This window comes from Oncorhynchus tshawytscha, linkage group LG19 (genome assembly GCF_018296145.1).
Source record: "Oncorhynchus tshawytscha isolate Ot180627B linkage group LG19, Otsh_v2.0, whole genome shotgun sequence".
Lineage (NCBI taxonomy): Eukaryota > Metazoa > Chordata > Actinopteri > Salmoniformes > Salmonidae > Oncorhynchus > Oncorhynchus tshawytscha.
Genome location: NC_056447.1, coordinates 42,823,399 through 42,847,697, shown reverse-complemented (window position 1 = coordinate 42,847,697; position 24,299 = coordinate 42,823,399). Strand labels below are relative to the sequence as shown.

Here is a 24,299-nt window from a genome sequence, read left to right as displayed (position 1 = left end):
CACTCAGTGTAATTTCCCCCCAAAAATGTGCCTACAATATAACTCAGTATTTGAATGATTTATTTTATACAGTCATTATTGTTCATCTTTATCAAGGGTGTCAATAATTTCAGGCCCCACTGTATATCTGTAGGAGACTACGGGCTCTATCCAATCCGCATCGCAGAAGTTCAGCTGTACAGCTTGATTTAAATGTAAAGGCAATGTTCCCACTTTAGTGGAGACTTTATTCAGGGTAAACGCTGCTTATGTCATCTCAATCAGAAGTTACCTTTACATTTCTATCACGTAAACTGTAACGCTTCAGCTTTACAGACTGAATAGAGCCTGTAATGTCATTATCAAATCAACGTTTATTGGTTGCGTACACAGATGTGCAGTTGTTATCGCAGGTGCAGCAAAATGCTTATGTTTCTAGCTCCAACAATGCAATGATATCTATAATAAATAATAATAAATAATAATAAACAAAACACACGTAATAAAAATAAAATAAAAACAATTCAAGAATATCGGAACGAGCAACATCTATACACATAGTGGTGTGTATAGACGGTATGGACAGTATATGAATAGAAAAGGTGTGTACAGCAATAGTTATGGGATGAGCCATGACTAGAATACAGTATATACATATAAAGTGGGTAAAATAATATTGAACCTTTTATTAAAGTGACCAGTGTTCTATGACTCTATGTACATAGGGCAGAAGTTTATAAAGCGTAGAGTACCTAGTGGTAGCTGGCTAGTAACACTGACTAAAGTTCAGAGCAGTGTTGACTGTTTAACAGTCTGATGGCCTGGAGATAGAAGCTTTTTATCAGTGTCTCGATCCCAGATTTGATGCACCTGTCAGTTTCCATCATCTAGATGGTAACGTGGTGAACAAAGCCGTGGCTCGGGCGGCTGTGGTTGTAGACATGCAGTATTGACTTGGATCACGCCATTGACCGTGACCCTCTCTCTACAGGTGGAGATAGCAGACTTACAGCAGATACTGGCTTCCAAAGACTCTGAGATCGAGGGCCTTCAGAGCCAGCTGGTCTCCAGAGGCCCAATGACCAATGAGAATCCAGAGAGAGGTAACCTTACCTGTCAAACACACATCATACATCATCAGTAACAAACACCAGGGGACTGACACTTGAATGCATAGGGTCATTAATACAGTGGGTTCACCTCAAACTAAATATCATCCACTAATGCTTATTCTACTGTCAGAGCAGGGGGGGAACTTTGAACATTGACATTTGATAATACGAACTAATGATACCAATTGAACCCAAGTTATGGTTGTTTAGAGATCGAATTTGACATAAAGCTAGTCAACTGCATGTGTGATGTCAGGTATGGTGCCTCGTTCAAATAATACCTAACAAATGCCTTCTCTCTGCCCCCTCCACTGTTGTTTATTTACTCTATGCTGCCCCCTGCTGTAGTGGAGGTCTTTAGGAGACTGCTGACAGACCAATGTAAGGCTCTAGTCTGAATAAGCTTGTGTAATTGTGGTCCTGGTGCAATTCTGCTCTGCCGTCACTGCCTCTCTGTTCTGCTGTCTAATCCACGCTGGCATGCTGTCATGTCTGTCACACCCATTCCATCAGCCCTGGCAGCTACAAAGGAGAGAAGGGGGGGGGGGTAAAGCTCTGACACATACTCCTCATACTCACACTCATGAGAACAGTCACTCCTCTTTCTCATAGGGCTGTTCATTTAGCTCTCGTTTTGTCACCTATGAAGGTAAGGTCACTAGGCCAAACATATGAGCCCTGTTCTCTTTCAGAATTTAAAGGTGCAATCTGCAAGATTTAGGATAAAGCTGGCCAATTGTCATTTCATTTAATGACATACCCATTGAAAAATATAACTTAGAAATGCCTCATGAGCTCATGACTACAACTTGATTCAGGGGTGGACGGGGACCAGGAATCGGCCCTGGCATTTGTTTTCCTTAAAGCCCTTACACCAGCTCTTTGTTTTAGATTATTACTCTCGTGATTCACAAAAATATTTTTTTTTTCATTTTTCAGACCAAGAATTCCAAAGGTTGAAAATGGGGATGGAGTCGTTGTTAGCAGCAAATGATGAGAAAGTATGTTTTAAAAACTCAGTTGAATAGTGTGTATATTGTGTTATTTAGCTGATAATGCCCGATAAGCCGGTGTTTGGAGGATATGTTCGTTGAGGGTGAGCAAACCGTGCCAATATATCCTCCAAACACCGGCTTCGAGGGCATTATCACTTTTAAACAGGTTACCAACATATTCAAATAATGATTGACATATTTTCATTAAAACTGTTATTTTGAATAATTTATTCATACTATTTCATCCTTCCACAAGATATAGTTCCAACACAAATTCTTTCTATTGGTTCAGTTGCCAGAGACACGACCCAGTTGTTCAGTCTTTTTATTCTATATCTATGGACTCGACCCAGTTGTTCAGTCTTTTTATTCTATATCTATGGACTCGACCCAGTTGTTCGTTCTAAATGTTCCAGTGCCACACTGCCTGGCAATGTTCTTATCTCTTGCTAGCTAACCAACTACAGCTAACGTACAGTCACGTCAAACATCAAAAAGAATAACAACAGTAGCTGCATTTGCATTTGTTTAAGCTGTTTTCTAGTGACATTTATTTGGATACATCCATAACAATGAGCTAATGAGGCGCGATTTTGCGTGGCATAAAAATGTGCTCTCTCGTCAGGACACTGTTGTTCAGAGGAACTAGCCAACAACACAGCTAACACAATCACTGGATTGCGCAGTCAGATGGAACAGAGTAAATAGGAATTTTAACGTCATAAATTTAGCCGGTGGTAACTTGTGGAATAGACACCGGCTGGAATGCGGTTTTAACCAATCAGCATTCAGGATGAGACCCACCATTGAATTAACATATTGTAATTTGTTGACGTTGTACAAAGTGAAGGTATGTTATGGAAGTCCTCTCTCTTTGTGTCAGGACCGTCACATAGAGGAGCTCACTGTTCTCCTGAGACAGTACAGGAAGATGAAGGAGGTGATGGCCCTCGCACAAGGTAATACACACTCACTGCATATACACACTCACTGCATATACACACTCACTGCTTTTATACTGGGCACACTCACTGCTTATACACACACACTCTCAGAGGTAATAAACATTCAAGTATTTTTCAAACAAGCTTTGTAAATAATTCAAAGAATGTTGAAGAGGGTATGCACTGAATGATAATGCTTAGGGGTCATAGCACTGCATTACCTGTGTGTGTGTGTGTGTGTGTGTGTGTGTGTGTGTGTGTGTGTGTGTGTGTGTGTGTGTGTGTGTGTGTGTGTGTGTGTGTGTGTGTGTGTGTGTGTGTGTGTGTGTGTGTGTGTGTGTGTTTTTAGTGACTAGAGAGAAGCTCCTTGTTGGGAGCAGTGAGGAGGAACTGAGTGGGAGTCTGAAGATGAGAGCTCTCACACATAAAGCTCATTCAGACATCATCCGTTCAGAGGTAAGAGACCTCTACGTGCTCCTCCTCTGGGAACCACTAAACACAGTACTACTACAACCTGCATTTCTCAAGTACTCAGTGCTTGTGCCTGCCTACTCTTACATATTTTCATAGAATAGACCTAAAGCACTGAGTAGTAGTACACCCCCATGCCTCTGTGCTCACATACCATGGCAGTGTATTAGCAGACTGTTCAGTGTGCATACCCAGTACCTCTTGGTCTAAAGTGTGTCCTCTGTGTGATCTCTCCCTACTCAGATGTCTTCCAGGTGCTCCTCTCCTCTGTTAAGGTCTTCCTCATCCTTCCAGAAAGAGCTGAACTCTAGGTAAGAAAACAAACAAAAAACACTGACTCAACACACATGGAGGAAGAATTCACCAACAGCTTTGTATTGTTGTTGCTGTTGTTAAAATGACATGTACTTAGGAGAGGGTGACCAAACGTGCATGAAGGGCATATGTAACCCTGGACACCCACACACTTGCAAGCACTTTCTCTCTCTCCCTCTCTCTCTCACACACACACACACACACACACACACACACACACACACACACACACCTTTTGCTCCAGCCGTGCTCCCTCAAGTTTACTGTGTTCTACTGGACCTGTCCCTCTGCCACAGTATCCAGACCTCCCTGGAGACGTCCATGGTGATGGTCTCCCCGAGCGATGCTGGCTGCTTCCACAACGGACAATGGCAAGTAGAACTGAGGCTGCATGGGTGTGACAGCCAGGCTGCTCTTTGTTTTGGTCGTCTTTTAATTAGGGGCCCGCTAAAGTGGCTGTGAGTGACCCTGTCACTGTGATGTCCCCGCCTGGCACAAACAGCCCTCTCAGACCCCTTCTCCTGTAGAGCCCAGCCTGTCACATCACATTACCCACAATCCCTTCTGGGAGGTAGTGCCACAGACCACGAAGAGCACCAACTAAGAGTTTCCAACTCTTAATTCTACTGTACTGAACCCGTAACTCAAGTTAAAATACTTTACTCTTGTAGTGCAAGTTGGGTTTTAATGTTGTTGTTTTTCTCAATAGGTCCCAACCACAGATGCTTTCAAGCAGCCTGGAGGAGTTACAAAGCAGATCGTTACCAAAGGTTTCATGATTTTGCTGTATTTTGATTGAACTTTAAGACTAATATATCCATGTTAGACATGCAGCATGTGCTTCATTTGTATTTGACCAAACACATTAGAAAACGTTATGCGTGTTCTAACAGCAATACATAACCAATACGCTTCTGATGGCTGTTAACCTAACAAAAAGTGATAAACACAGTGCATTCTCACACTTTTGTTGTTTAGTTGATACTGTCAATACATCAGTCTACTAACAGTGTGTGTCTTCTCTTCATGCACGGTCCCCCTCCTGTAGCATGTAGTGGGTCAACCAGTTGAAGCGGTTTCAGAGGTATTTTCCACTGAATGATCTCACCAGAGCTGCTAACCCTTAACCTCTCACAAGCTGACTTTATCCTGGCTGACCTGAACAGAGCCAAGGGTTGACCTGAAACTGTCAAATGTAGTAGCGATCATACTCTCAATGCCTCTAAGGCTTATGAAACTAGCCTTTTGTCTGTTGTTTCTTGGATACTTGTGACTCCAATGGCAATCCAATTGAATTTACAGTGATATTGTCATGAAAGGAAAAAATATCAATCTGATTCTTGTGTTCTGTAATGTACAGTAGTAGCAGTTCAACTGAAATCAAATGTCAACAGATGCCATTTAATTTAATTTTGAATAGACTCGTGACTTGCCTGTATCCATGGTTCCCCCCCACTTACAGAATCGGCACATGGAAATGAACAAATATCAGACCCTACCAGGGAAGCTATCTCGACCTGACATGAATGGGGATCAAGAGCAGTATGCCACACCAGTCCAGCTGTCCCCTGACGATAGCGAGGACAGTGAGTTGAACCTAAGTAAGTTCCATCTTAAAACACTGCTACTTGTGGTTTTTATCAAACATCCTACTAGAATGTTTCAAACAACAAATAGCAAAATCTTCCTAGGGTCTATACTATAAATAATTATAAACGGGTTGGTTCAAGGCCTCAATGCTGATTGGCTGACAATAAAAAAACATTTATTTTGACTGCTCTCGTTACTTAGGTAACCAGTGTAGATAGCAATAAGGCACCTTGGGGGTTTGTGATATATGGCCATTATACCACGGCTAAGGGCTGTGTCCAGGCACTCTGCATAGCGTTGTGCATAAGAACAGCCCTTAGCCGTAGTATATTGGCCATATAGCACACCCCCCCAGACCTTATTGCTTAAATACACTTCTATGGCTTGTTACAACAATGGCACTGTTTCACTATTCTCTCATACTGTGGTTGGTTTGTATTGGGGCAGCTATTCTCTGCATTCTCTCTCACTCTGAACTAATCTTTCACTTGGTTTGCTGCTGTTCTGTTTCTCCTGTCCTCTTTTTTTGCTTTGCGTGGCTTTCTGTTTGTGTTATGGCTGAAGACCGCTGCAGGAGTGCCAGCGCTCCAGCTTTAGGTACCATGCTACTACTCTGGCAGAAGCCCCATGCATGTCAAAGCACCAAGCCTCTGTTTTCACTATGGATTAAAGTTGTGACTAAACTCCAGCCTGTGCTGGAGGGTGTAAGACCCTCAGTGAGTCAGAGAGAGGCGTCTCGGATTATGCCTGACCCTTTATTTCTCACATAAATGAATGGTGTTGCAGTGCACCCCTCCCAAAGCTGACTACCCTCAAAAGCAGGGCTACTTAGGCGATGTCATGTGCAGCGAGGGTTGCTTGCACAGACCTTGTCTGAACTGGCATAACCATCCACTGTAAACAACTATAGATGCAACATGATAACCCATTCACCTCAGGCTGTAATTTAATTTCCCTGTGTGAAATAGTTTTATTGAATATGCAAAAGAGGAATTTGTCTTCACAGATTTGAATTGGCATCCGCTAAGACAGCGTTTAAATTGCATTAAGCACTCTGTATAAACACTTTGTGACATCTGCGGATGTAAAAATGGCTTCATAAATACTGAAAATGTTGGAGCGCACAAACAATGTTAATGCTTTCCTGTTTCACTTCACACTGGGCTAAACTTTGGCATGATCTACTTGAAATGTGTGGGTCCTGCATAGACCTTAAATGTAGGCCCTAAAGAATGAAATAAATACAGTGTCCCTTAACCTTTGCATGACTTACTTTCATGAAGAGAACAGTAGGGAAATGATTGAAACAGTTTGAAATAGTAGTACAGTACTTATTTAACATAATCTCCTGCTCTCATAGGAAAGTCGGAGAGACTGGATGAGTCCACGCAGTCGGACCTGTCCCCCCTGTCGTCTGGAGTGGACTCAGGAAAGCAGTCTCCTGTCTCCCCAGAGAACAAGAAGAACCACCTGGGCATCAAGAAACTCTGGGGGAAGTGAGTACCTGTACAGAAGACACACACATGTACACAGGAAGGGCACACTGCTGAATATCTATTTAGAGATATTAATTCAGATACTAATGATACAACTCCAAATCCGTAAACACGGGCACCCTCATAGATGTCATCCTAAATAACTCACCCTCCAAATACACCTCTGCTGTTTTCAATCAAGATCTCAGCGATCATTGCCTGCATTCGCAATGGGTCAGCGGTCAAACGGCCTCCACTCATCCCTGTCAAACGCTCCTTAAAACACTTCTGCGAACAGGCCTTTCTAATTGACCTGGCCGGGGTAACCTGGAATGACATTGACCTCATCCCGTCAGTAGATGATGCCTGGCTATTCTTTAAAAGTGCCTTCCTCACCATCTTAAATAAGCATGCCCCATTCAAAAAATTTAGGTCTAGGAATAGATATAGTCCTTGGTTCACTCCAGACCTGTCTGCCCTTGATCAGCACAAAAACATACTGTGGCGTTCTGCATTAGCATCGAATAGCCCCCTGATATGCAACTTTTCAGGGAAGTTAGGAACAAATATACACAGGCAGTTAGGAAAGCTAAGGCTAGCTTTTTCAAACAAAAATTTGCATTCTGTAGTACTAACTCTAAAAAGTTCTGGGACACTGTAAAGTCCATGGAGAATAAGAGCACCTCCTCCCAGCTGCCCACTGCTCTGAGGCTAGGAAACACTGTCACCACCGATAAATCCATTATAATTGAGAATTTCAATAAGCATTTCTCTACGGCTGGCCATGCTTTCCAAAATCTGGACCCCTACAAATCAGCCGGGCTAGACAATCTGGACCCTCTCTTACTAAAAGTATCTGCCGAAATTGGTGCAACTCCTATTACTAGCCTGTTCAACCTCTCTTTCGTATCGTCTGAGATTTCCAAAGATTAGAAAGCTGCCGCGGTCATCCCCCTCTTCAAAGGGGGAGACACTCTAGACCCAAACTGCTACAGACCTATATCTATCCTACCCCGTCTTTCTAAGGTCTTCGAAAGCCAAGTTAACAAACAGATTACCGACCATTTCAAATCCCACCGTACCTTCTCCACTATGCAATCTGGTTTCAGAGCTGGTCATGGGTGCACCTCAGCCACCCTCAAGGTCCTAAACGACATCATAACCGCCATCGATAAGAGACATTACTGTGCAGCCGTATTCATCGACCTGGTCAAGGCTTTCGACCCTGTCAATCACCACATTCTTATTGGCAGACTCGACAGCCTTGGTTTCTCAAGTGATTGCCTTGCCTGGTTTACCAACTACTTCTCTGATAGAGTCCAGTATGTCAAATCAGAGGGCCTGTTGTCCGGACCTCTGGCTGTCTCTATGGGGGTCCCACAGGGTTCAATTCTCAGGCCGACTCTCTTTTCTGTATACATCAATGATGTTGCTCTTGCTGCTGGTGATTCTCTGGTACACCTGTACGCAGACGACACCATTCTGTATACTTCTGGCCACTCTTTGGACACTGTGTTAACTAACCTCCAGTAGAGCTTCAATGCCATAAAACTCTCCTTCCGTGGCCTCCAACTGCTCTTAAACGCAGGGGAAACTAAATGCATGCTTTTCAACCGCACCTGCTCGCCTGTCCAGCATCACTACTCTGGACGGCTCTGACTTAGAATACGTGGACAACTACAAATACCTAGGTGTCTAGTTAGACTGTAAACTCTCCTTCCAGACTCATATTAAGCATCTCCAATCCAAAATTCAAACTAGAAAAGGCTTCCAATTTCGCAACAAAGCATCCTTCACTCATGCTGCCTAACATACACTCGTAAAACTGACCATCCTACCGATCCTCGACTTTGGTGATGTCATCTATAAAATAGCCTCCAACACTCTACTCATCAAACTGGATGCAGTCTATCACAGTGCCATCCCTTTTGTCACCAATGCCCCATACACTACCCACCATTGCGACCTGTACGCTCTCGTTGGTTGGCCCTCGCTTTATACGCGTCGCCAAACCCACTGGCTACAGGTTATCTACAAGTCTCTGCTAGGTAAAGCCCCGCCTTATCTCAGCTCACTGGTCACCATAGCAGCACCCACTCGTAGCACGTGCTCCAGCAGGTATATCTCACTGGTCACCCCCAAAGCCAATTCCTCCTTTGGTCGTCTTTCCTTCCAGTTCTCTGTCTTTCCTTCCAGTTCTCTGCTGCCAATGACTGGAACGAACTGCAAAAATCTCTGAAGCTGGAGTCTCATATCTCCCTCACTAGCTTTAAGCACCAGTTGTCAGAGCAGCTCACAGATCACTGCACCTGTACATAGCCCATCTATCTACCTACCTCATCCCCATACAGTATTTATTTATTTATCTTGCTCCTTTGCACCTCAGTATCTCTACTTGCACATTCATCTTCTGCACATCTACCATTCCAGTGTTTAATTGCTATATTGTAATTACTTCACCACCATGGCCTATTTATTGCCTTAACTCCCTTATCTTACCTAATTTGCACTCACTGTATATAGACTTTTTGTTTTCTTTTGTTCTACTATATTATTGGCTGTATGTTTTGTTGATTCCATGTGTAACTCTGTGTTGTTGTATGTGTCGAATTGCTATGCTTTATCTTGGCCAGGTAGCAGTTGCAAATGAGAACTTGTTCTCAACTAGGCTACCTGGTTAAATAAAGGTGAAATAAATAAATAAAATGAAGAAAATGGCAGATATCTGATACAAGTCATTCTGGGTAGAGGAGGTGGCCTTGCAAAGGTACTGTGTAATTCTTAGTAAATGACTAATGATGTATTCTATCTCCTCTACCCTAGGATTCGGAGGACCCAGTCTGGCACCCTGCAGAGAGAGGACCTTGAGCCTGGAGAGTTTAAGAGGGGGGGACTGAGAGCCACCGCCAGCCCTCGTCTTGCCCGGACTGGAGAGACATTGACCTCTGTGTGGTATGGGACAGACAGTATCACAAAATACATGTATACAGTGTATCCTTTTAAACGTGCATGTGACAGAGAATATACAAAAAAGCCAAAGCATTTACATTTAGTCATTTGGCAGACTCTTTTCCAGAGTGACTTACAGTTAGTAAAAATATTCCAGTCTTGATGATCCAATTGTCTCTCCTCTCTTGCAGGGATTTGAAGACACCCTTCTCCAAGTGGACTCCGGAGCAGGTCTGTTGCTGGCTAGAGGAGAGTGGGCTGGACCAGTATGTGATTCTGGCCCAACATTGGGCCAACAGTGGGCAGACCCTCCTCTCCGCCACACCACAGGACTTAGAGAAGGTATAGTCAAAAAAATTACCCAGCTTACATATTTTGGTTTACAGAACATTGTTGGAAAGTTATTTGTCAAGTAAGCAAAGGAGTTCCTTCAGGGAACATCATTGTTTGGACGCAAAGGGGAACATCGTTGTTTGGACGCAAAGGAGATCATTCGGGGAACATCGTTGTTTGGACGCAAAGGAGATCCTTCAGGGAACGTAGTTGTTTGGATGCAAATGAGATCCTTCAGGGAACGTAGTTGTTTGGATGCAAATGAGATCCTTCAAGGAACGTCGTTGTTTTGATGCAAATGAGATCCTCCGGGGAACATCACTGTTTGGACGCGAAGGGGATCCTTCAGGGAACGTAGTTGTTTGGATGCAAATGAGATCCTTCAGGGAACATCATTGTTTGGACACAAAGGAGATCGTTCAGGGAACATCGTTGTTTGGACACAAAGGAGATCGTTCAGGGAACGTCGTTGTTTGGATGCATCATTCTTATCACCATCTAGTTCTATCTGTCTAGTTTTCAAGAAGCCATTTCGTTCCTTCTTTCACGTCCTCATGTTGCTGGACTTTTGTCTTTGTTGGTTTTAGCAAGTTTGGAGCTATATTTCACATGTAACTTCACTCATTGTTTGTATTTTACAGGTTCCCGCACCAAATGTCATACCAATGTACGCAGGACAAACTCTTTTGTTTGGATCTTAATCACAATTGTAAAATAGTGTGCAAAGTGATTCCAAATCTAGTCATTTCCAAACCAGTCATTTCCAGCACTCATCTTGTAGAAAGGGATTGTGTTCATAACCTGGATTAATCTTAATCTTAATCTTGGTATCAGGAAATGGGGATTAAGAATCCACTGCACAGGAAGAAGCTACAGTTGGCCCTCAAGTCCTTCAGCACCAAAACGACTGAGAAATCCTCTGAACTGGACCACATCTGGGTCACACGTATGTATCAGGAGGTCATCAACATATTGACTCAACATTCAGCAAACTTGGTGCTGTATTCTGTATAATCAATCTGGCAAAATTGGTTGTCATGTTGTTTGTCCTCAAAGGTTGGCTTGATGACATTGGTTTACCTCAATACAAGGGTCAGTTTCACGAGGGAAGAGTAGACGGCAGAATGATTCAGTACTTGACAGTGGTAAATACATTCATTGGTTTTCATTGTAGTTTTACTAGTTTTTGTCTCAGTGTCTCAAGGGACCTCCTTTTTAAATACAGCTTAAATAAATAAATACAAATTAAGCAAACGTGAAAGACTTGTTTCCCTCAGAATGACCTCTTGTTCCTGAAAGTGACCAGTCAGCTCCATCATCTCAGTGTGAAGTGTGCTATCCACGTCCTCCACGTCAACAAGTTCAACCCCAACTGCCTGAAGAGAAGACCTGGAGATGAGGTGAGACGTGTGTGCACGTTTATAGGAGGTTTTCTGTTTACACAATATATACAGTTGAAGTCGGAAGTTTACATACACCTTAGCCAAATACATTTAAACTCAGTTTTTCACAATTCCTCACATTTAATCCTAGTAAAAATTCCCTGTCTTAGGTCAGTTACCACTTTATTTTAAGAATGTGAAATGTTAGAATAATAGTAGAGAGAAGGATTTATTTCAGCTTTTATTTATTTAATCACATTCAGAAGATTACATACACTCAATTAGTATTTGGTAGCATTGCCTTTAAATTGTTTAACTTGGGTAAAACATTTCTTGGCCCATTCCTCCTGACAGAGGTGGTGTACCTGAGTCAGGTTTGTCAGCCACCTTGCTAGCACACACTTTTTCAGTTCTGCCCACAAATTTTCAAAAGGATGAGGTCAGGTCTTTGTGATAGTCACTCCAATACCTTGACTTTGTTGTCCTTATGCCATTTTTCTACAATTTTGGAAGTATGCTTGGGGTTATTGTTCATTTGGAAGACCCATTTGCCACCAAGCTTTAACTTCCTGACTGATGTCTTGAGATGTTGAGTCAATATATCCCTATAATTTTCTCCCTCATGATGCCATCTATTTTGTGAAGTGCACCAGTCCCTCCTGCAGCAAAGCACACCCCCACAACATGATGCTGCCACCCCCGTGCATCACGGTTGGGATGGTGTTCTTTGGCTTGCAAGGCTCCCCCTTTTTCTTTCAAACATAACGATGGTCATTATTGCCAAATTGTTTTATTTTTGTTTCATTAGACCAGAGGACATTTCTCAAAAAAGTATGAACTTTGTCCCCATTTACAGTTGTAAACCTTACTTGCTGAGTGGCCTTTCAGGTTATGTCGATATAGGACTCGTTTGACTGTGGATATAGATACTTTTGTACCTGTTTCCTTCAGCATCTTCACAAGGTCCTTTGCTGTTGTTCTGAGATTGATTTGCACTTCTCGTACCAAAGTACATTCATCTCTAGGAGACCGAACGCGTCTCCTTCCTGAGCGGTATGACGGCTGCGTGGTCCCAAGGTGTTTATACTTGCGTACTATTGTTTGTAGAGATGAACGTGGTACCTTCAGGCATTTGGAAATTGCTCCCAAGGATGAACTAGACTTGTGGAGGCCTACAATTTTTCAGTTCTTGGCTGATTTCTTTTCATTTTGCCATGATGTCAAGCAAAGAGGCACTGCGTTTGAAGGTAGGCCTTGAAATACATCCACAGGTGCACCTCCAGTTGACTCAAATGATGTCAATTAGCCTATCAGAAGCTTCTAAAGCCATGACATCATTTTCTGGAATTTTCCAAGCTGTTTAAAGGCACGGTCAACTTAGTGTATGTAAACTTCTGACCCACTGGAATTGTGATACAGTGAGTTATAAGTGAAATAATCTGTCTGTAAACAATTGTTGGAAAAATGACTTGTGTGCACAAGGTAGATGTCCTAACCGACTTGCCAAAACTATAGTAACAAGAAATTTGTGGAGTGGTTGAAAAACGAGTTTTAATGACTCCAACCTAAGTGTATGTAAACTTTCAACTTCAACTGTAGCTGTGACAATATAGGTCAAATGAAGATCCTACATCTTTAGTTGTGTTTTCTCATACATGTTTCATATTTCCTGCTAGAACAAGACTTCTCCCTCGGAGGTGGTTCAGTGGTCGAACCACAGGGTGATGGAGTGGCTTCGCTCAGTGGACCTGGCAGAATACGCACCCAACCTGAGGGGCAGCGGGGTGCACGGGGGCCTCATCGTAAGTAACCTGAGGGGCAGCAGGGTGCACGGGGGCCTCATTGTAAGTAACCTGAGGGGCAGCAGGGTGCACGGGGCCTCATCGTAAGTAACCTGAGGGGCAGCAGGGTGCACGGGGCCTCATCGTAAGTAACCTGAGGGGCAGCAGGGTGCACGGGGGCCTCATCGTAAGTAACCTGAGGGGCAGCAGGGTGCACGGGGGCCTCATCGTAAGTAACCTGAGGGGCAGCAGGGTGCACGGGGCCTCATCGTAAGTAACCTGAGGGGCAGCGGGGTGCACGGGGCCTCATCGTAAGTAACCTGGGGTGCACGGGGCCTCATCATAAGTAACCTGAGGGGCAGCAGGGTGCACGGGGCCTCATCGTAAGTAACCTGAGGGGCAGCAGGGTGCACGGGGGCCTCATCGTAAGTAACCTGAGGGGCAGCAGGGTGCACAGGGCCTCATCGTAAGTAACCTGAGGGGCAGCAGGGTGCACGGGGCCTCATCGTAAGTAACCTGGGGTGCACGGGGCCTCATCATAAGTAACCTGAGGGGCAGCAGGGTGCACGGGGCCTCATCGTAAGTAACCTGAGGGGCAGCAGGGTGCACGGGGCCTCATCGTAAGTAACCTGAGGGGCAACGGGGTGCACGGGGGCCTCATCGTAAGTAACCTGAGGGGCAGCAGGGTGCACGGGGCCTCATCGTAAGTAACCTGGGGTGCACGGGGCCTCATCATAAGTAACCTGAGGGGCGGCAGGGTGCACGGGGGCCTCATCGTAAGTAACCTGAGGGGCAGCAGGGTGCACGGGGGCCTCATCGTAAGTAACCTGAGGGGCAACGGGTGCACGGGGCCTCATCGTAAGTAACCTGAGGGGCAGCAGGGTGCACGGGGGCCTCATCATAAGTAACCTGAGGGGCAACGGGGTGCACGGGGGCCTCATCGTAAATACACACCCCACATGACTGAATCAGCCCCTTCTTATACCTTTCTACTATATATCAGCTCAGGTACATTTGGATACAGTCAGACATACAGTTCAAGACTCCCTTAGCCAAGTTTATTTTTAATTATTATCTTTTACCAATTCATTCCATCTCAGTTTTCTGTGTAATTGTCTGTATGTAGCATGTATCTTCCTCTGAATCTTCTCTAATGACCCCTAGATTCTGGAGCCTCGTTTTAACTCAGATACCCTGGCCATGCTGCTGAACATCCCCCCTCAGAAGACCCTGCTGCGACGTCACCTGGCCACCAACTTCAACATGCTGGTGGGCTCCCAGGCTCAGCAGGAGAAGAGGGAGTTCATGGAGTCTTTAGGCTACGCTCCGCTCAGCACCACAGCCAAAGTCAGGGTAAGAGATGACAGTACTGTACTGTAGTACGCCTAGGGCTGAACCACCACCCTGTTAGGAGCCCTCTTTTTTTCATTCTTTCTCTCACTCTCCTCGTTCCCACTCTCTCTCCCCCTCCTCCCTCTCTCTGCCCCCCACTCTCTCCTCTCTCCTCTCTCCCCTCTCTCTCTCTCTTTCTCTTTCTCTCTCTCTCTCTCTCTTTCTCTCCCTCTCTCTCTCTTCTCTCTCTCTCTCTCTCTCTCTCTCTCTCTCTCTCTCTCTCTCCTCTTTCTCTCTCTCACCGCTTTCTCTCTCTCTTTCCCCCTAACCTCCTCCCCTTCCTCATCTCTTTAGAGAGACAGACAACACCTTAATCCTCAGTGTGATACCTCAGACCTGGCAAGCTCTAAGACCACCTAGCAGCTTTGCGTGCAGCAGGCTTTTGTAGCACCAGCTCATGTCTAAGACTCACCACTTTGTTAAGGCTAGCAGAAAATGTGCTGAGGAAAATTTTTGCGATAGCATAATGTACTTAGTCAGCACAATTAGGCTTAAAGGAACCTTTTATAGCAACACTGCCCATTTTGTACGGTGTTTAGAAATCTATTCACTGATGATGGTTAAAGAGCTAGAATAGAAGTGACACATAGCTTTATCTCAATCTGTTCATAAACCATGTTCTCTCTGTGCTATCTCCTGTTCAGCCAAAAAAGTTGGGCTTCTCAAACTTCGGCCACCTGAGGAAGAAGAGGTGTGACGAGTCAACAGACTACATTTGCCCCCTGGAGGCAGCCCAGGTTCAGGCGGTGCTGAACGGGGCCCACCGGCCCTACTCCGGCTTCAGGGGCCTCAGCCCCATCCTAGACAGAGACCCAGACAGACGGCAGCAGGTGGGGCCAAACAGCTGATGTCAAACTACTGTACCTACCTACCCATCACTACTCAGCTTGCAGCCAATAACCCCACCTCTTCCTGCCATGCCTATCCAACTCACCCCAGCACACTCACCTCCACACCCCTCACGTGCCATCATCTAACAATCAACCCCAGCCTCAGGCATGAGCTGCACTCTGGACACTTAAGAGTGGATGGTGAGTGGGAGAGCTCACCGCTCCTATGTTCTCGGGGGATTCACAAGCCTAGCTGTGATCTATCACCTCACCCCTTTAATGCAGTAGGATAATGCTACTATTGTAAACAATATTGTGCATCATTCTAATGATCATTTTAACACCTGTATTTGAGATTCACATAATGGTGTTCATCCATTGTTTTTAAATATATTCCTAACCAGTAGAAAGTAATGTTGCTGTTTGTCAGACAGTTATGGAATGAACTTGTGCAATATTTGCATATGGAGGAATGCATTTCACATATTTATGTTGGTAAATAAATTGAAAGAAGTACAATGAGATTTTATAGCTGTGCACATTTTGATGGATTCCAGATTGTGATTACGCACTGTTATTTTCATATATGACTGTTATGATATTTTTATAGTTAAAGATAACGCTTCAATCAAAGAATCCCTCGTTGTCATTAATTGTAAATAGCATTATCCAAATCCATCAATAAAAATACAAGTGTGATAAGTGTTTTATTCTTCTTGATAAATTATATTCAATCTTTATACAAAGTATGCTTCTCTCATTAGAGAAGGAGACAGTAGCCTTGTCTCCATTTTATGATGAAATGATGCTCATTTTAAGGAAACTTGAATCAAAGAGACACTTGTAATGAAATACATTGTGCAGTGCAGAGACATCAGCATGCATCATTAATTAACCATTAGCATTCACTAACTGGCTCATCAATTCTTCTGATCATCATGATTGACCCATTATATGCACAATGGAGTAGTGCATATTGGAGCACCTTGAGTGGGGGGCTCAACCATCTTCAGGTACATCTTTATCATAAATCCATAATGGCCACGTTCTAGGCTGACTACACTGCAGACACCTGCCAGATCTCACAACACCTGGATATGTATCTAAATTACATATCAGCTAATCACATCATATAGCAGTCTGATACCCGACTGCACAGTTGATGACATGGCACGTAATCATTGGTTTATGCAATGCAAGGACTGCAATGTAGTTGGCATGGAATGTGACCTATGACTTGAACAGTGGTGCTTGGTCAGCAGCTAGATCCTTCTACCCTGCCACCCGTCATGCATGGGACTAAACAAAGCACTGTGTGTTATGTCATTGATGACCTGGCCTGTCAGTAGTAAAAGTAGCTCTAGGACTAGGGGCTCTATTCAATCCATATCGTGGAATTTAGCATTACTGCATTCACAAGAAATACTGCATATGTCAGCTCAATCAGAAATGAACTTCAATGATACAGTTTGAATGGAGCCCCTAGGTGTTGTGTTTGATGAAAGGCCTGACTTTGCAGATGGCGGTGACAGAGGGGCCCGTGCTGCAGATAGAAGCTCTGTCTGAGGGAATTAACCAACTCACGGTAAGTAGCTCCTCGGTCAGTCTCGTTCAACAAGCTTTTAATATCTGTTTAATTAAATAACCAGATAACAAAGTATTTCCTTTTAAGCTGTTGTGTTTTACTTTTCTCCTCAATGCTGTGGTACTTTGGTGTTATTATATTTGCTGACAGCAGGCGTTGCAACTGAACAAACAGGCTTCAACAAATAGATTTTGAATTGACTTTGTTGGGACATTAGCCTTAAGCCTTTAACTGACAAACATTGCAGCATAACACTCCCTGCTAACCCCAGCCCCTGGCCCTTCTTGCTTTCAGTATTTGCTTAGCCGAGATGAGGTTCTGAAGGAGATGAGACGCCCTCAAACAGCACTAGTCTGAGAGGATGCCACGCTGGCCACGCTAACCAACACAGCCAATCAACCAAGGGAAAGCGCGGCCTCATACCAACCCAAACTCAACGTAGGGTGCTTTACCAGCAACCTCAACTGGCCCTTATCTCATCATAATACAGGACTATAATGAACACTACTTCTGTATTAGTGACAGAAACACAATGAACGTTGAAGCCATTGTCTTACGTGTGTCATTGGAGTGAAGCTCTTTCAAACTTAATAGTGAATAGTATGTACTTTGTCTTTTTGGTGAAAAGTATAGGCCTACCGCAAGCCACTTAAACATGTATTAAAGTGCTCTTTTCCCTACGTAATCTATTTCCCTGTAATATTGACCAAACTCTCTTATTTTGTACAATATATGTACATATCATATTTTACAACTTGTTTGTTACGTATACTGAACAAAAATATAAACACAACATGCAACAATTTCAAAGATTTTACTGAGTTACAGTTCCTATAACATCAGCACACGTGACCTGCGGTTGTTAGGTCGGTTGGATCTACTGCCAAATTCTCTAAAACAACATTGGAGGCGGATTACGGTAGAGAAATGAACATTCAAATTCTCTGGCAACAGCTCTGTGGGACATTCCTGTAGGCAGCATGCCAATTGCATGCTCCCTCAAAACTTGAGACATCTGTGACGTGTTGTGTGACAAAAGTGGCCATATATTGTCCCCAGCACAATGTGCACCTGTGTAATGATCAATCTGTTTAATCAGCTTCTTGATATGCCACACCTGTCAGGTGGATGAATTATCACGACAAAGGAGAAATGCTCACTAACAGGGATGTAAACAAATTTGTGCTCAACATTTGAGAGAAATAAGCTTTTTGTGGCTATGGAACATTTATGGGATCTTTTATTTCTGCTCATGGAACATGGGACCAACACTTTGCATGTTACATTTCTATTTTTGTTCAGTATATGTTTTCAAAGTTACCTGGACATATCCCTGGTTAAAATAAGGCACTAGGTCATACTGGAAACAAACACACCCAACACTTAATACAGCTAATTTGTATTGGAACAATAAGAAACAGGTTTTTCCATGTTTCCACACATAATTGGCATATATTTGCATAGGCAGATGTAGTCTCTGTGGTACGTCCCTATAACAAGTCACCAGACCAGAGGATCCCTTCTGTGAGAGAGCAAACACTAAGGGAAGCCTGCTCTCTAAGAGTTCGGTAACCCAGTGTACTGTCCAAAGCCAAGTATAACCTGTATGAGGATCCTTCTGCTGGTTGTTCATCTGCTTCAATCCAGCACATCCTAATATCTCACTAGGGTTCCAGAGAGGAGAGAGGGGCTGGAGCCGTTCCAAACATCAAAGGCAGACCCATACTGGTGAGTTTTCATTTAATTAATTTTATATGACTTTTTTATCAATCTGGAGCAAACACAGTACAATCCAAATATGTTTGTAGTTTCTAAGTTTCTAAGGTTTGGGTTCCATTAGGGTTATGTACCTTCAACCCCTGTTATTACACAAGTATAATTTTGTAACTTTTATGTAAATGATCATTTCTACAACAATAAACTATACTGTTGTTATCACATGTTCAGGTTATAAGGGAAACCACCCTCTGACCTAGTCCTGTAGACATGGGGAAGATAGAGAGCAAACAACCAGCCCCGGACATTCCCAAGAAAATCTCAACCTGGTGGGAGAGGCTACAGAAGAAGCCACCAGCTCCAAACATGACCATTCCAAACATGAACTTTAACTTCCCAACCCTGTGGGGAAGGAGAGAGAGCAAGCTACCAGACCCAGACATACCCAGTATATTCTCCACTCTGTGGAGAACCCCCAACAACCCCAACGATTTTGTCCCTCTATTCACTGACTGTGTGGGGATAGCTGCAGCTAGGACACAGGAGTACCTCCTGTTCCTGGACCCAGAGGACAAGTTCCAGCCTAGCCCGTCAGCCCTCAATGATATCTTTCTAATGACCTACATCACCCAGAGCAGCCACCTCCACATGACCGACTCCTTCAACTGCACCACCATGACCAAGCAGCAGCGCATCCTCCTTGGTGCTGACTGGGTGTGGGCTGTGCTGGAGAGGCCCACCAAGAACCCCCGCATCCAGATCGCGGTGCAGATCCTGCACCTGCCCGAGAGGGGGGGAGGGCCAGCCGAGGACGTCCCCCCGGAGGTATACACTGAATCCATGCAGATGGCCAAGATGGAGTCTGCTCATAAGAACAAGGCAGAGAGGATGGTAGATTTCTGTGCCTCCATCGGTAATGACTGCTACGCCCTCTTTCTCCTCTTCGGCCGCAAGGGCGACCCGGGCAACATCTACGGAGTGCTGAGCAACAACTTTCACGCTGCTATAGGGAAGACTAAGATCAACCGTGCACTCATTGAGAATTTCTTTAAAGGATCCAGGTACTTACACACACCCACTGGAATGCTACAGGCTATTGTCACCAAGAGAGATTCTGACCCTTTAACTTTGCTCATCAAGTTTACCTGACCAGTGTGATCGATGACAGAGCAGCCATATGGGACCTTTCAGATTACTCTGTTTACTGTAGTGTTTCACATGGGAGGATGGACTGTTGTGATTGGTGGGTTTATGCTTGCCTGGGATTTGGGGACCGAGTGTGCTGAAATTGGCCTGTGTCCATATCTCGTTTGTGGACTACTGACCCATGCCTGCTGACAGCTGCTCACACCCCTGTGGTTAGTATTTCTGTTAGAGCTCTATTCAATCAGATCCGCTTTAGCCGACATCCACATAGTGGTTCTTTTGGCAGTGTCGGAGATTAAACTGCATTAGAGCTGTCAAATCCAAAAGCGGCTCCTGACATTATACCGAAAGCGAACATTGCTATTGGCTGCGCAGAGTCACATTAACAGAAATCCCACGCAGCCTTGTTTACAAGTTGGAACACTGGAATGTGAGACGGAATCTACATCTCCATTAAGATGATAGAAACCCTCATTATTTAGTTGAATGATTTTCAATTTGAGCATCATTATTTCTACATAGCCTACACTTTCTCCTTCTGAACTTCTAACGAAAGTGGGACGGGTGTGGCTTTGTGACAAAGATCAAGAGCAGCTGCTCACCGATTTGACAGCTCCAATGCAGTTACACCTCCGACACAGCCAAAACATCAGCCATTCAGGTGTCGGTTATTGCCAGTTAACACATGATCTGATTGAATCTAGGCCTTAATGGACTTAACACTTCACTGGCATTGCACTAATGTGGAAATTCACACAAACGACCTGTCTGCTGTCACTACTCATTGATATTAAAACCTCTGTACAGCTTATGTTGACATGGAAACTATGATTTGCCACAAAATATGTTTGTATTTTCAAGGATGGACTTTACGACTGAACACATTGTGATAGATTCACCCAAAACCTTATTCTAAGTTCATTTGATTAAGGTGGATTGTTCTCTTAAAGTTGAGTCAAAGTAGAAAATAACAGGATGGGGAGTTCAAAAATAAATTATTATATATTTCTGGATGTCTTGAGTTATCTTGTTTAGAAGAGGATTATTTATGTTGAGGATTATGCTCAGTGGTAAGTAGCATAATGTAAATGAAGGGATTTGTGTTTAAATATGCAGGTTTGCTAAGGCCTCATGTTATATATACACAGTGTGGTGCCGAGAATAATACTACTCTTTCTCCCCAATACCACAAAGACATCTGATTATGTGTAGAGATGGATTTAATGAGTAATGAGATTCAACAAAACATCCAAATGCTTTAGATACAGTACAAAACATCCAAAAGCTTTAGATACAGTACATAATTAGAACAATTGTTACTAAAACAGTTGAAACATACTGAAAGCCAACTAACTTTTCACAGTATCTCACAGAAAAATGTTATTTGAATGTTGCAAATATGCAACATGCAAATATGACAATTGTTATTCAAAACGTTAGAGAATATCCTGTTGGTCTTGAAATGTAGGCTGTTACATTGTGTTCTACATACAGAATTCAATAGAACATATTGTCTTAAATATCCTGGTGCGTTTTAATGTATCTATGCCTAGTTGGAGGCCTGGGAGTTATCAGTATGTGAATGTGTTCTCTGTCTTGTAGCCCAGAACTGAGAGGTTGGGGCGGATGCAGGGTCATGGGGAGTGGGCCACACATGACAATGAGCACATCGTTGGACACCAGGGGAAGGTGCTCTTTCATCTCTTTCATCGTATCAGCGTTCACAAACCCTGAGCTGTACTTCCAGTCTGTAATTAGAGGAAAACAGAAGCTGAATTCAACTGTTTTTAATCAACAGATAAGGATCAGCCCTGCAGGCCAATTAAATGATCACACCCTGTTAGCGAAGATGTGTTTCATTTATGTGGAACTAACGGATGAGTGCCAGGATAGACAATTAGCTGGAGCCTCATTTGCATACTGTACCATATGAGGAAGCTACAGTATAGCTGACGGGTCACATGGCAAAACAGAATCTAAATAGAACGTAGAACCTATGAAGGGTGTTATAATATGGTGACACAGCATGGTAAAAAAAAAAAAATTGCAGTCCAACACGAATGATACAATGGTATTAGCCCATGACAACCCTGTACCTTAATCTTTTTTATCATGGAATAGTATGGTCTTACCCTGTGGAGGTCTGTCAATAGTGAACCACAAATTGAGTTGTTCAGAGTGACTCTTCAGCACCTTCTCTAGTTCCTCCCGCAGTAGAATATCCTTAGTCTGGGGGCAAGAGACCATCATTAGAAGAAGGTTTACAATTGCTAGTGCTTCAACTAATACAGTGTGTCATTGAGTCTTGTTAAACCATACTAAAGGTGAGACATTGATCTTGGTTGTCTATCATCAGATCGTCTGTTGTACCTGTTGTATTTGGCGCATGTGACTAATACAATTTGATTTGATTTTGGATTTGATGATTGTCATTGAAGTTGTATTCATAACAAGCTCTGTGTCCACTTCATTGATAATCCACGGCGACGGTTTAATACTGTGTGGGATGTGACTCTTCCCTGTACGCCGGTGAGACTGACCTGGTTAGCAAATATGAGGGAGCACTTGGTGTCATCTGCAGGGTCTGCTGTAAATACTGTGAATCAGCTGCAGCATGGAGGTAATCCCTGAAAAAGCACCCAGACATTTAAGCCAATTTGCAGTTGATGATGAACTTTCCCCAATTTATAAATAGTCCTACAAGTAAGTGCCAACTGTATTTTTTTAAATGACAATTCCAATGATGTCTGGACAGACTGGAGAGGTCGGTTGGCCTCCGGTCCAGTTCTAAATTGGTTTAGGACCTATTTAACCGGTCAAGAGTTTTTTCTCACCATTGGTGAACATAACTCAGAGAAAATAAATGTCACATATGGCGTTCCACAAGGGTTGATTTTGGGTCCTGTACTGTTCAGTTTATATACAGGGGTATGTTATCAGAAAGCACAACATTGATTTTCATATCACCAGAGGATTTTACCTCCACAGATAAATGATTAGACTGTATTACTGATTTAAATACTTGGATGGCCTACAACGTCCTCCAGCTAAATCAAGTCAAGACCGAGGTAATTATTGTTGGATTCAAAACACAGAGAGAAAATCTAGCTGTAGATTTGAATTCATGGGCAATAAAGACAAAACACTTGTTAAAAAACCTTCGTGTTATTTTAGATTCTTAACTAAATTTCGAATCACACATTAGGAATGTGACCATCTTTTTACCACCTGAGGAACATTGACAAGGTGTAGATGTTTCTCTCTCAGGCTGATGCAGAGAGACTCAACCATGCTTTTATTACAAGCAGGCTTGACTACAGTAATGCTCTCCTGTCTGGTCTACCCATAAAGACATTGGTCAACTGTAAAACATACAGAATACTGCAGCACGTGTACTGACCAAGACCAGACGGAGAGCACAGATTACACAGGTTTCATGGTCTCTGCACTGGCTGCTTGTGAGTTTTAGAATTCATTTTAAGATTCTTCTATTATTTAGTTTTTTATCAATTCATGTCAGACATGCCTTTAAGTTATGTACTATACACAGTAGGTCCCTCAGGTCCTCTGGCACTGGCCTTTTAACTATCCCAAAGCCTGGACCAAGAGGCATGGAGAGGCAGCCTTTAGTTATTATGCCCCCAGCCTCTGGAATAGCCTGCCAGAGAACCTGAGGGTGGCCGAAACTGTAGACATATTTAAAAAAAACATTTTTAGTTTTACTTTTCCTTAGGGTGCTTTTTAGATGTTCAGTTTGTGTCATTCCTTTACATTGTATCTTATGTTTGTTGTGTAGTAAATATTTCAGCTTTTATTTTCATTGTTTTTTAAAGTTTTTTCCTGTAAAGCACATTGTGTTGCATTCCATGTCTGAAATGTGCCGTATTAATAAAGCTTGATTTGATTTGTTAGCAGGTGACCTAAAATCAACTAGCAAGTTAAACGTCAATAAAGGGTATATTCAAGGAACCTTCAAAGAGGCTGAAGAAAAAAGTAATCTCTACAAATAATCTAAAGGACATCTGGAGATTACTATTCAACTACAAAAGACTACTCCTTTTTTTTCTCAAAGTAAGAAAATCTACTCAAGAATTGACTACATTTACAGTATATTTCCCAAAATTCACTACATTTATTGGGTAAAGAAATCCATGACATAGTGATATTGGATCATTCTCCTGTATCATGCTTAATTACACCAACATAAAATATATTTAGTTCATTCTCCATATTCTGTCACCGAGTGCATCGTCAAGAACCAAAATGTATTAAATACATAAACAAACAAAAAAAACTTTACCATT

The 24,299-nt window shown here is 43.1% G+C and overlaps 2 protein-coding genes across 17 annotated transcripts in view; both read left to right on the top strand.

Moving 5' to 3' along the window:
• LOC112218811 (liprin-beta-2-like) overlaps positions 1-19,135 on the top strand; it is a 96,400-nt gene extending 77,265 nt beyond the window's left edge. For 8 of the 16 annotated variants that reach the window (XM_042301703.1, XM_042301696.1, XM_042301698.1 and 5 more), the window contains 22 exons: positions 971-1,082; positions 1,440-1,472; positions 2,031-2,092; positions 2,970-3,045; positions 3,380-3,486; positions 3,745-3,812; positions 4,113-4,187; positions 4,526-4,586; positions 4,865-4,900; positions 5,279-5,417; positions 6,767-6,902; positions 9,705-9,833; positions 10,022-10,172; positions 10,998-11,109; positions 11,220-11,308; positions 11,441-11,563; positions 13,222-13,347; positions 14,491-14,679; positions 15,363-15,548; positions 17,068-17,133; positions 18,802-18,861; positions 19,081-19,135. In XM_042301703.1, the coding sequence (XP_042157637.1) occupies positions 971-1,082; positions 1,440-1,472; positions 2,031-2,092; positions 2,970-3,045; positions 3,380-3,486; positions 3,745-3,812; positions 4,113-4,187; positions 4,526-4,586; positions 4,865-4,900; positions 5,279-5,417; positions 6,767-6,902; positions 9,705-9,833; positions 10,022-10,172; positions 10,998-11,109; positions 11,220-11,308; positions 11,441-11,563; positions 13,222-13,347; positions 14,491-14,679; positions 15,363-15,548; positions 17,068-17,133; positions 18,802-18,861; positions 19,081-19,104 (2,160 nt within the window). In that variant the 3' untranslated portion in view covers positions 19,105-19,135. Of the gene's footprint in view, positions 1-970; positions 1,083-1,439; positions 1,473-2,030; positions 2,093-2,969; positions 3,046-3,379; positions 3,487-3,744; positions 3,813-4,112; positions 4,188-4,525; positions 4,587-4,864; positions 4,901-5,278; positions 5,418-6,766; positions 6,903-9,704; positions 9,834-10,021; positions 10,173-10,997; positions 11,110-11,219; positions 11,309-11,440; positions 11,564-13,221; positions 13,348-14,490; positions 14,680-15,362; positions 15,750-17,067; positions 17,134-17,427; positions 18,090-18,801; positions 18,862-19,080 lie in introns of those variants that run through there. The other 8 variants (XM_042301704.1, XM_042301701.1, XM_042301709.1 and 5 more) reach the window with 6 other exon arrangements.
• Positions 19,120-21,003, top strand: rep15 (RAB15 effector protein). The gene has a single exon (XM_042301710.1). It carries the CDS (start codon positions 19,120-19,122, stop codon positions 19,996-19,998), a length of 879 nt encoding a protein of 292 aa, XP_042157644.1. The 3' UTR covers positions 19,999-21,003.
• The last annotated feature ends 3,296 nt before the right edge of the window (positions 21,004-24,299 follow it).